Below are 12,578 nucleotides of genomic sequence, written 5' to 3' on the forward strand. Positions count from 1 at the left end.
GGCTCGCCGCCGCCAGCCACCCGCTGCTCTACGTCAAGCTGCTCGTCCAGGTCCGGGGCCGCCGGTGGAGGGGGGGGGCGTGTTGCGGAGAGGGGGGCACGGAGCGGGGACGCGCGGAGCCCATATATAACGGGGGATCGGGACCCCCATATAGTGCCCCTATAGAGAGCTCTGTGCGCTGGGGATCACCATATATACAGCTCCCGTCCCACCCTTTATATCATGACACAATGGGGGCACCTGTATAACGGGGGACACCCCTATAGAAGGAGGCAGTGAGGACCCCCGTGCCACGGGACCCCCCGTATATAACGGAGATGAGGTCATCCTGTGGAATGGGGGTTCCTGTATGACTGGGAGGATGAAGGCAGCTATAAAATGGGGAAGCCTATGTAATTGGAGGATGGGGATACCTTCTGCAATGGGGACCCCCTATAGGAAGCCCTATATAATGGAGGGATGAGGATCCCTATAGAGTGGGGACTCCCTTATAGCGGGGGCATTGGGACCCCTCCTATGACAAGGACTGGGGACACAAATGGGAGTGGGGACCCCTGTAAAAATGGGGGAGGATGAGGATACTCGCTGCAATGGGGGCTCCTATATAAGGGGGGGTGAGAAACCCCTGTATAATGGGTATTCTGAGAGCCCCTCTGTAATGGGGAACCCCTGTACCCTGTGGACCCCGTATGATGGGGGAGGGACTGCCCGTGTCATGGCACCCCCATGTATCTGAGGGTGACGGGGGGAACGTGGCCCTTGGGCAGCCCCTGGATTGAGGCCACATGTCCCAGAGGTTTCGAGAGCACCGGGACAGGGGCAGGGACCTGCTCATGGGGTTTTTCTCCCAGGTTGGGCATGAGCCACTACCTCCGACCGTTGGAAGAAACGTGCTGGGAAGGAAAGTCCTGTACCTGCCCGGCTTTTTCACCTATGGTGAGCAAACGTCCCTCCCTGCTGGCGCAAGGTCCTGCCCCAAAAACGGGGCTGGGAGCTGCCAGGTAGATGGAACCAACCTCCAGCATCACCCCCGCATCCCCTTGGGATCATCCCGAGACTGCAGGGAGACATAAACCACTACAACTAGTTGCAAGGCCGCCTGATTTACCTACCTGTTGGTGAGGACGAGGAGGTGGGGGCCCCTGTGTTGGTGCTGCATCCCCTTCCTGTGGCACGTTGCTCTGGGTTTGCACCGCAGCAGTGGGAGTGGTGGGGGTTTAGGTGGTGCAGGTTTGTTGGTGGAGGGTTTCACATGTGTTAGAGGTAGCAAAGTGCCTTTCTTTGCTACAAAACACCCCTGCAATAACTTGGCTCCCTGCCCTGCTCATTTGTGTTGTAGATGGAGCCCTAACAGGACAGAAATACCATGAAAAGGGAAGGTAATATGTTTACAAAGGAAAAAATAAACCTATTTTTCTCTCTTTGCTGGTGGAGCAGCAGGTGGAGGCGGGTGAATACTCCGTGACCTTGGGGGTTGCTTTCACAGCGGGTTTGCTGCGGGGCAGGGGAGCACACTGTCCTGAAAGCTGAGTTGGGCTGATCCCCAAACCCAACAGCAGTTGTTGTGGGCTGGGGGGACCCAGTGTAGGAGCAGTGTGAAAGCATTGTAAACCCATCCTGGGACACCCAGGGCTGGAAACGCTCCGGTGCTGCCCTTTGGAAGCTGCATTTTTCCAATAGATGTACAGTGCTGCGTGATGGAAATGTGCAGAGCCTTCCTGGCTTCGCTTGAGATGGGAGAGGACAGGGAGGCAGGAGCAGCTGGTACCCACAAACACATAGTGGGTTGTAGTCCACCTTATTACATCAGGGAGAAGTTGGATCCATTTTTTTTTTTTTTTGGCTGGAGACCTGAGGGGGTTTCCTGGGAGAAGGTGGTGGGACAGGAACTGAGTCTGGGTTTGTGAGATCCACATTAACCTTGAGTCCAACCCCTGGGGCGGAGGGAGGAGATGACACCACACAACAGCTGAGATGATCCCTCACCCTGGTTCAGTCCGAACTGCCTCGTAGCCCTTTCAGGTGAGCAAAACAATCAAAAGATGAAAAGCAGCCCAAAATACCGGAGCTATCCTTCCAGATTAGACAGATATGGCAGGGAATACTTAAGGATTCTTCGTGTCCTATATGAAATTTATGTCCTAACAAATCTCTTGGGGTGGGAGCGGTGCTGAGCTCTGGTGCAGTGTTTGGGGAGCTCTCCAGGAGCCGGCCTGTTCCCGACTGACAGCAGCCTGGTGTTTTCTTACCCAGCCAGACACATCGTGGAAGTGGATGGGAAAAGAGGCCTCTTCCGCGGTCTTACTCCTCGCCTCATCTCAAGCACTTTATCAACCATCACCAGGGGGAGTGTGAAGAAGGTAAAGGTCGGCTTCTCTCTCCATCAGTCAGCTCGTTGGGTCGGCCGGTGCTACTGTGGCAGAGCCAGGGACCCTGTGTGTGCCTCACCCAGCCCTGAGGAGGAATAAAGCACCCATCCCTCTCCATCCCCTGAGGGCTTTGTATAGTCCTCCAGGACAGAAGAACAGTGCCCATATCCCTAAAACTCATTTTAAAAATAATTTAATTTGAACAACCACTTGCATTTTATCTTCTGTAAGGAGTTCCGTGACCCTCTTTTCCCCTGTTTTACTTTCCATCCTTCCTTCTTCTGTGTTCCTTCTTGCCCATTTTTCTTCTCCTCCTATCTAAAGTGCAACTGCTCGTGGTTTCCTCCTGTCCTCAGACATCAAGGGTTTGTGGGTCAGTGCCTACATCAGTTTTGACCATAAGTTCCTTCTCTCCCTGCTCAGGCATTTCCACCGGAGGACATGGAGCACGTTTCTAACAAGGATGATGTGAAGACCTCCCTTAGGAAAGTGGTGAAAGAGGTGAGAAGTGGATATTGCACGTTAATGAGTGAGCAGGGAGATCTCATTGGGGATGTCCCTGGAGAGCAAAGGAAGCTTAAACTGTGGGCTGTGGGTGAAATTACCTGGAGAGAAACTCTGAGTATTTAGTACCACTCTTGTGTCCAGCTGTGAAATATTCCATAGGAATAGAGGTTTACCACAAAGAACAGATTTCAAAAAAAGGCACCCGAAGTGGGTCCACGCTAAGGGAAAGGGCCTCCTCTGCACAGGTGGAGCTTCTCATACAGGTGTGGCTTTTTTCTCCCCTTCCCAGACATCTCATGAGATGATGATGCAGTGCGTGTCCCGGGTTGTCTCACATCCGCTGCACGGTGAGTCCCGTCCCCCTGCCTGGCAGCCCTCTCCAGGCAGAGAATCGCCCCAAAACCCCATTTACTTGATGTGCTTCTCTGTCAGAAACAGCTTTGCGCAAAACCGCAGAACAGACACAGGTCTGAGTGGTTTCCTGGGGAGGCTGATGCTTTGGTTGGCCTTTGGGGACTAACGCAGCTGAGCGGCAAGGTGCTCTCCTCCCATCCAACCAAGAGCTTGTCTTAGAGATCCCATTGAGTTTAGGGCCAGAAATCCTTCCCATCACTTACAGGCTGAGGGAGAGTGCCGGTTTCTAACGAGTTTTGCAGTGATGAGGACCAGGGAGAGGAGCTGGAGGTGATGTGAGTTGGGGGTAAGGAGGGCAAAAGGGTCAGGTTGCATTTTCCTTCACATCCACTGCAACCCCAACTGGATTTGTGTCTCAGCCCTGTGTTTCTTTCCTCCTAGTGATCTCTATGCGCTGCATGGTCCAGTTTGTGGGCCGGGAAGTCAAATACAGGTGAGTGGCTGCAGCTCTGAGGGGTTTGGGCACACAGAAGCGCCAGTCAGCGGCGCCGGACGCTCCCATGCAGCGGGGCTATGGCAACCCAGGAGGTTTGTGAGACTGAAAAGTGAACCTGAGCTCTGGTTAGAGGGTGGGTTGAAGGTGCGGGGAGGCTGGGCTCTGTCCCCAGCGTGCCTTTGTTCCACCTTGGGGATTCTGGTGGCTGTAACGCACCTTGCTGGTCACACAGTGAGTCTCCTGCCTTTTTTGCTTTGGGTGTTAATAGAAAGGGAAGTCACCAGGGAGGCAGAGTAGGTAATACAAAGCGTTCCTGCAGCTCTGCGAGTCTACAAGAGTTTTGCACGCCTTTTTCAGTAATACCTGCCTCTCCGCAGGGCCAAACTACACGTGCAGCCCCGTGAAAGACCCGATTACAGCTAACCCACACCTGCCAGCGTGAGCTCCCAGAGGCAGGAGAAGGTTCTTGGGCTGACAATCAGCCTAATCAAAGCACACTCTGTGCCGGGGTGGCAGCATGTGTATTCGCTTACACAAAGCCAAGCAGAGCTCTTCTAGCTTCAGCATTTAAACAGCTGTCAGCCAGTTGAGCGTTGTCCCAGGTGTTATTGCAGACTGGTAGGGGGCTGACGCGACCCTCCTTAAGGGGTTGAGGAGCAGAACGGAGCTGCTCGGGGGACACCACCACGCTGGAGGCTGCGCAGGGCAGGGACAGAGCAGGCCCTGCGTGCTTAGAGCTCTTCTCCTTTCTTGGCAGCGGTGTGTTCAGTGCCATCGGCAGGATATTTAAGGAAGAAGGGATCCTGGGATTCTTTGTGTACGTGAGTTGTTGTTTTAATATTTTCTCCTGTAGTCTGAAGGTGCCGCCAGCTCTCCTGGCCGCTCTACCCACCTCAGGTAGAGTCACATTGAGCCCCCCCCTCCATCTGAAACTGTGTCTGACCAGGGGACACTCACATCCCTCCCATGAGCACAGATTAAATCTGTGCCTTTGACAGCGCTCCAGTTTGACCATTAAGTCTGCCTTAGATCTTATCTTCAATCAAACCTTCAGAGCCCAGAATGAACCTGGTATTTTTTTTCTTACCTCTCTTTTTCCCTTGACGCTTCTTTGTGTTTCAGTGAAGGGCCATTTAAAGCATTTGTTTGTGCAACAGGCACCGAGATCAAGTGCAACAATGAGCTCTCCTGTTGAAATAAAAGCCAAGGCCTAGCTAAGAAGCACATTCCTCTGAAGAGCACCGTGGGTGCTTGTAACCAGCAGGTGGTTTGTGCTGGCATCAGCTTTGCCTGTACGGCAGGAGCGTGGTGCTGCCCAGCTCAGCGGCGTCACTGCCTGGACCAGGAGGAGCTGAAAGGTGCTTCCAGCTGCTTACGGAGTGTGGCGAGTTGTTGGCATCACTGAAGTGGAAGTCTAGTGGACACCTTCTTGCTCGAATCCTTAATTAACCCTTCTTGCCTTTTTTCACATAAAGGCATAACCACCTGCTGCCTCTGCTCCTGGAGGGGAGCTAACTCACTTTATTATGTGAATAATAGTAAAGTCAGCTCTGAAATTTCAGGTGGGGTGACCAGGCCTGATGCCTTTGGCTCTACAATCACAAAATTTGGGCCTCCAGACGAAACATGAATGCATCAGGAAGAAGCAAGCAGTTGTAGGAAGTCTCACCCTCTCCTTCCCCAAGGGAAAGGGCCGGGGGCCTGCAGAGACCCCATCAGTTGAGTGTCACTGCATCTTCCTTTTGTAACCCACAGCTGCTCTGAGCAGCCCCAAGTCTCCTCCGTTAAATACAGGTTCCTCTGGGATGTTCCTTGTGCATGGGACACGGCCAGAGCGTGCTGCCCAGCAACCCTCCTGAGGAAATAACGTGAAAGGAGCCGCCGCATTCCCTTCCATCCACATAAAATAAACACTGTTGTTAGCCTAATTAAACTTAATAGTTCACAGGAAAGGATTTAACACAACCCAAAATGTCTCAGGAGGGCTCTGAAGTTATACGTGTTCTACAGCCCCGCTAGGAAATTGTGCTGCCGTGAGGGGAACACAGACTGCATCTGTAGGACCAAACTGGTGCTGTTCTGCTCGCGACCCTCCTAACACAATCCAAACACATCCACTCCCTTAAAATCATTGTGGTGCATTTATTTCTCGTGGCCTTATAACCTCCACGCAGCAATAACAGCAGCACGCGCTTGCTCTGGATGTGTGCCTGGCTAGAGATAAAGACTTTTCTGGGGATGGACTTATCTCGCTTCCCCTCGTATCCGCAGCAGTCTCCCGCCTGCCAGCAGGCCTGGAAGATGTTCCCTGGGCTCCGAAACTGCTGCTCGGGGTCAGCTCGGAGATGGCTTGTCCCAGCTCCCCAGCACTGGGGTTTCTCCTGCTGGGTTGCATCATCCTACATCACAGGCCTCACCATCTGCTTGTTGCTGTTTCAGCTTTTAGTGAATTGTCATCTAAAAATATTCCTAGTCCAGATCTCCTTGGACATCTTGCTAGGGGTGAGGGTTGTAGCACAAATGAATTTGGTTATTTTAGTCCCTTTCTGCAGCTCTCTCAGAGCCTTGGTCTCCAGTCATCCCATAAGCTCAGGCCTAGCATCCGTTGTTACTTTGATGATGGAGGGAGGAGAGGGACGGGATCCTTACTGCAAAAGGAACAAACGATCCGATTCTCTGTCGACAGATGGGTGAGGTTTAACTTACGTGGCTGCTGCTGTGGCCCAGTCCTGGCCCATCCCTCTGTTTCTGGACTTTATTAAGCCCCTGTTGTATCTGGAGCAACTCAAGAGTCTGCTTCAGACTTTGAGTTAGAGAAGGGATTTTTTTACAAAGGCTGAATGCTAAATGCAAAGCAAACCCAACTCTTTGGGACCAGAGTGCTTTGATTTCTTTGTCATGTCTCTTGCTCTCGTATCATCTTTTAAGACAGTGGGTCTTCTGTTGAAGACTTCTTCTGTGCCTAGCCCCTGAGACCTTGGCTGCATCTCCAGAGCTGCTGGGGCCTTGACAATACACAGGTTGTCTCCAAAAAGTATAAATCCTAACACCAAGCAAGCGAAGTAGGCTGGATCAGAGCACACACAGTGGTTCTTCCTAGCCCAGCAAACACTTGCCTGGTTCTCAGCAGGCTCATTTTCAGAGAACTGTCAACACATCTGGTGAAACACAGGTTTAACGCACACCTGGATCCTTTTGCAGTGGAACAACTGCACAGGAAGCCCTGCGCTCGATGCCTGCAGCGGTGCAACAGATGCTGCTGAAGTGCTGACAAACTGGAGAAACCCTCTTGAAACGTTTTGTTGATGTTGTAGTGCCATTAGCTGCAGAAGCTGGGGGTACTGGTGCTGCTGGGAGCTCCGGCCCCTGTGTCCATGAGGGCATAAACCAAAGCAGCTGTGCTCCCAGGTGGCAGCAGGGACTGGGAAAAAATCAGAGGGACTAGAGTGCTGCCCCCGGTTAATCCCACTTGACAGTAGAGCAGGTTTTGCAGGAACAACCCCCCTCATTTTAATTTCTAAAGGAGGGAGATGCCACAAAGAGATGGACTTCTCATTCTGCATCCAGAACAGCATCTGCAAAATGAGTTTAACATAAACCACTTCAGCTGTGTCTTGCCTGGGTTTCAGAGCAGAAGTTGGGCCAAGGAGGGATTTGGGGTAGAACAAGGGGACTTGGTTGAGTTGTGGCCAAACGACAGATCCCAAAAACTTCCTACTCCAGACCATCCCCTGGCCGGGGCAGCAGCACATGTAGAACCATGTTTGAAGGCCAGGAAACCTTGTCCCTTTCAGTTCCTCCCAAAGTAAAGATTCATTCTGGTGAATTTAGGTGAAATCACCTACACTGTTGGAGGGAGGGAGGGAGGGCTGGGCACCTCGGAAGGCAGCGCTAGGACCCTTCTGCACCTCACACCCCTCTTTTTGCTGTTGCAGCGGTTTAGTCCCTCACATCCTGGGGGATGTCATCTTCCTCTGGTGCTGCAACCTCTTGGCTCACTTCATCAACACCTACGCAGTGGACGATAACGTGAGTGGGAGTGCCTGACCGTTTGGGGGGCCTGTACTGAGCACCTGCAGTTGTGAAGAGTTAATGGGAGGTTAATGGCTCGTTCAATACAATAGACACCGGGCTGTGGGTAAAACATTGTACAAGTGTAAAAGATGCAGTGTCTGTGCGGGGCTGTGTTTCAGCTGCAGTTGAGGGGATCAGGTTTGATAGCAAATGTCTTCCCTGGTTCTCAGCTGGGATGCAGCATGGCTACTGTTGCTTTCTGCCTTCTTCCCCTGTCCCACACCCATTATCTCAGGCCCAGAGGGATGTCACCTAGTGTCAGTGACAGCCTGGTGTCATCTGCCTCCTCCATAATCCCTTTGGTTTCTCTTTCCAGTTCAGCCAGGCATCGGTGATCCGGAGCTACACAAAATTCGTGATGGGGGTACGTAGACACCTGCCATGTCATTTCTCTTCTTCCTGCTGTCTTTGGGGTGAAAGCTCGTGGTCTGGGGAGGCAGAGGCTGGTCTGTACCTTATATCCAAAAATTAGGATACTTTGCTAACGTGCAAATGCTGGAAATAGCTTTTTTTGGCATGGTGAGCATTAGAGAGGCTACCGTTTTTCTGTGCTTTCAGATTGCTGTGAGCATGCTGACATACCCGTTCCTTCTCGTGGGAGATCTCATGGCAGTGAACAACTGTGGGTATGTCCATCACACTGAGATCTAAGGCTTTCCCTTCCTTTCTTCCAGACCCTTGTTGTCCGAATCCTCTGCCGACGATCGTAAAGCTTTCATACAGAACTGTAAACTATATGGCACCTCGCAGAGCTGCCTCGTTTCCTGTCCCAGGTTGCTTATAATTTTAGATCAGAGGGCACAGACAAGAGCAGCATAAAAGCTCAAGTGGAGAGAAATAGGGAGTATCACGGTGGTGTGGTCCGATCTGAACTGGACCGTAGGCAGAAGGGATCAAAGGGACTGGCTCTGGGGAGCAGCACGAGGGAAAATAAAGCTCCTGATGCGGTGCTGGGTGCAGACAGGAGCAGCACCAGGCTTGCTTTCCCAATCCCACTGCTGCGAAAAGCCGCCTGCATCCGCGCTTACGGGAAGGGGACTGGATCCACGCTGCTGGGGTAGTGTTTTATCAGTGTCTGCTGGCTCTTGAAGGTGTAGATACAGCGTATAGCCCTGAACTCTTTAACGTATCCAGGTAACGCTCCGCTCCTTGTTTGTACACGCCAGGGGTAATTAAATTACATGATCTGTTGCATTGTAAATAACGAGCTGGTCATTTGGCCTTCAGCCCGGTGCGGACACTGTTTCTGTGTCCTCGCTTACACTTACTGCTGCTCTTGTGTTACCTGCCTGGATAATGTGACATCTGTACAGACCGTCTCAGCTATTCCTTGTTGCCATGCAGGTTGCGTGCCGGCCTCCCTCCCTACGCTCCCGCGTTTACATCCTGGATCCATTGCTGGAGGTACCTCAGTGCTCAGGTGAGGGAGCAGGGCGCACGCAGGGCTTTGGGCTCCCTCTGCTCCTTTCCGAGGTCTCCAGCGCTGCTCAGAAAGTGCCTGTGCCTCATCCTTGACCTGTTTCCATCCTTCCAGTGCTGGTACCAGGCGTGGCAGTACTGGTCTGCCCATTGCATGCCCTGAGCTTGCAGCCTGCAGACTTGTACCCAGCGCACTGCAGACAAAGCGAGGTGGCTCTGCCCCTCTCCATCAGTCACCCCTGGGGAAAACACCCGACTCCAGCACCCACAGGGCTGAAACCCCCCTTCCTCCTCTGTAGCAATGCGGGGTGCTCAGGCCTTGCAGCCCTGCAGTGGGCACGACTCAGTCCCTGTTAAAACCGCTGCAGTTCCCCGGCCGGGTCTCGGCGGGGCTGCCCTGACCCTCTGTGCTCTCTCCTCCTCAGGGGCAGCTGTTCCGTGGCTCCAGCCTGCTCTTCCGCAGAGCGCCCATGCCAGCTGCCTGCTTCCACCTTGACTGACTCCTCGCCAGGGAGAGGTGATGAACTTGGACTCCTCAAGAAACCCTAAGCTTGTTTCGATATATGTATATTTTTTCTTTTCGATCCGAAGTCCATGGTGCCAGAACAAGCCACCTCCTCTCCAGCAAGACCAGCAACAAGTTGGCTTCTGGAGATCTGGCTTCAGGCTCCAGCTGGACCAAAGCTCCATCCTCATGGCTGTCTCGACTGGGACATGTAGCAGAGCGAGCAGAAGGGTGTTGTCTTCTTTCTTTGGTCCAGGCTGTAGCTCTGGAGTCACTGGAGGAAGTCCAGGAAACCAGAAAATGCCCAGGTACTAAGTGAGCCAGCTCCAAGGTGCAGGCACGGGACAAAAGACTGCTTCATTCTGAGCTGAGAAGCAGCGAGAGATCTGAGGTCACCTTGCTGGAAGGCTGTGCCAGCTGACCCGTGCCCTGCCTCATCTCTTCTGGAGAGGGCAAACATTTGTGTTTGGGCAGCTCATCCTGGGTGAGATCAACCCTGCGACCTGTATTTAAGGTTTGGAGGGTACCTGAACACCAGGGAGCACACCACCTCCCATGGGCGTGAAAGGGAAGTTAGAACATTAAAGCAGAAAATGGAAAAAGGGACACTACAAAGAACAGCACAGTCCCAAAGAGACCAGCAGGGCTCAGCTCCAGGGCAGTGCTGGACTTGGACACGGAGAGCGTGCGTGGGGAGGGGCGTGTGTGGCAGATGGTAACGGCTTGGGGAAGCGTTTTGCAGTGGGACGGGCTGTATTTAGGATACACCCAACAGAGCTGCTGGGTGTAACCTGGGCAGGCAGCCCCTACACATTTCTCGGGAGCAGTGGGTCCCAGGTTGGACCAGCCCATGTTTGGGTGCAGCATGTCTCTGTCTCTGCCCGTGAGCATCTCCCAGCCCGCAGGACCACGAGCCCCGCCGGACTCCTGCCAAACCCGAGTGGTGTCGATTCGCCGATGGACACAGAGCTGCGTGTCGCGGTGCTGGGTGGCTGTGTGGCAGCATCCTGGTAACAGCTACACACCGAAGGGTTCGCCTTGCAGGAGGGACACTCGGTCTGTTGCCCCCTGGAATAATGAAAAAAACCCTTGAGCTGGCCAGAGTCTTGCAAAGCGTCAGGGTCAGGGGCTCCCCGTGCACGCAGGGGCATGGCTGGCTTCTGTGTAGCAGAGCAGGGTTTATCCTCAACTCCCCAGATGAGGTTTTTTTGCACTGGTCTGTGCTGTCACAGCAGCCAGGCAGATTTCCCCCCATTTTAGTTCCCCTACAAAGCAGTTTTTTTGCACAGAGGTGTTGCTGCCCTCTTGGGAAGAGGTTTTGGAGTCCTTGAGCAGCAGCTGGGGTCACATCTCATCCTGGTCCCTGGAGACCCCAACCTGCCATCGCACTGGGGTCTTCCTCCATCAGGCAGGTTTGATCCACACCTCCCAGCCAGGGCACACGGGACAGCACTGGTACATGCTGGGACCAACAGTCCCCACCCAGCTCCCTTTGGTGTCGTGAAGTCAGTCCTGTCTGTCCTCCCTCCCTCACAGTTTGTGTTACAGTATCAGAAGTTAAATAATGCATGACCCTGTTCCTTAACACCAGAGATTATTTCAGAGGATTTAACTATGCTCCAAAATACAGCTATAAAACAACTCTTGGGTGTTTCTTTTTTTAAGAAGTTAATTTTTTTTTTCTGCTCCCTCATCAGGGAAGGTTTCAGTTTAAGACAGACACTTCCCTTTGGTTTCTTCCCCAAAGCAGGGGCTAAACCAGCTGTTGCCATCTCAGATTCTTTCTGATCTTCATCACCTTCAGCAGGTTTAGGCTGAGCAAAATGCACTGGGTGCACCTGGAGTGAGGGTGGAGGCAGCTTGGCTTCTTGAAACAGTAGACACGAAAGCAGGTATTTGGAGCTAAAATTGACCCTGAGCTCTTCTGGGAGGGCTGATGGAGACCCTTTGCTGCTGTCAGACCCATCAGGGGGGCTCAGCCACCCCATCCTCCCCTGCACAGCTTGCAGGATCCTTCCCCACCGGCCTTTTATCACATTAGCTGGTTTCTTGCCTACGCCAACACCAGGCATTGCATCTCCCAGATCGCACACGCCTGCTCAGGAACACATGCCTTCACCCTCCAAATGAAGGCCACCTTCTGCTGGTCACATGTCTGTAAAACCTCCTACACCCTGTGCACAGCCCGGCTGCAGCCACTGCAGTGAGAAGTGCTATTTCCTTTCCTTTGAGGAATTTACCTAAATCTGTACCAGAGTGAGCATCCTGCCAGCCATTTCTGCCCCATTCACTGGGACCCACAAACTCTGCTGGAAACATAACATTCGAATATGGTCAATTTAAATGAAAACCAGGTTTTAAGGCTTTCAGTACACTGCCTTACCTTGAAGCAGGGGCTGCCATTCATAGGATGATAAATACTTCCCAACCTCCTGCCTTTTCTAACCCCAGTTCTTGGCCCATGCTTCATTTGGGGTGTCCCACCATGGGGACAAGAGCAGACAAGGAGATAATCTAAACCCTAGCTGGTCACTCCCTCCTCTTTTAAATTGCTGCCCCATTAGCGGGTGCCTGGCCCTGCAGCTGGTGCTCATGTAGCTCAGCTGATGGGGACGGGGCCCTGCTCCTGCATGAGAGGGGATTTAGGGTGAAACCTGCGGCCAGGAGAACAAATGAAGCGGTGTTTGTGTCTGGTGCCTGGGATGGAGCTGTGGATTTCTCCCACACACAGCCCCAGCCGCTCCCTTATCTGCTCAGGAAACAAACTTGGGTTTAAATATTGACTCTCTCCTGCACAAAACCGGGATGGGTGGAGATCGCTCCGTCCGGTGCCCGGGCGGTTTATCAGCCCTCA

The 12,578-nt window shown here is 52.9% G+C and overlaps 2 protein-coding genes across 2 annotated transcripts in view; one reads left to right on the top strand and one right to left on the bottom strand.

The window, feature by feature from the left end:
• The window catches only part of FGD2 (FYVE, RhoGEF and PH domain containing 2), a 13,963-nt gene extending 12,812 nt beyond the window's left edge, over positions 1-1,151 (bottom strand). Inside the window, exon 1 of the mRNA XM_026864394.1 lies at positions 1,113-1,151. The gene's annotated coding sequence lies outside the window, so the exon portion shown is untranslated. The remainder of the gene's footprint in view (positions 1-1,112) is intronic.
• MTCH1 (mitochondrial carrier 1) lies at positions 3-11,362 on the top strand (the record flags this gene model as incomplete). The annotated part of the gene is made up of 12 exons (XM_026864511.1): positions 3-50; positions 852-936; positions 2,254-2,360; positions 2,793-2,870; positions 3,166-3,223; positions 3,672-3,723; positions 4,484-4,543; positions 7,662-7,755; positions 8,117-8,164; positions 8,359-8,426; positions 9,145-9,220; positions 9,645-11,362. Coding segments are annotated over 12 exons (849 nt in total), but the record flags the coding sequence as incomplete, so codon positions are not given.
• Between the last annotated feature and the right edge of the window lie 1,216 nt (positions 11,363-12,578).

The sequence above is a fragment of the Athene cunicularia genome, assembly GCF_003259725.1.
Source record: "Athene cunicularia isolate RWA chromosome 26 unlocalized genomic scaffold, athCun1 chr26_part2, whole genome shotgun sequence".
In the NCBI taxonomy this organism is placed as follows: Eukaryota; Metazoa; Chordata; class Aves; order Strigiformes; family Strigidae; genus Athene; species Athene cunicularia.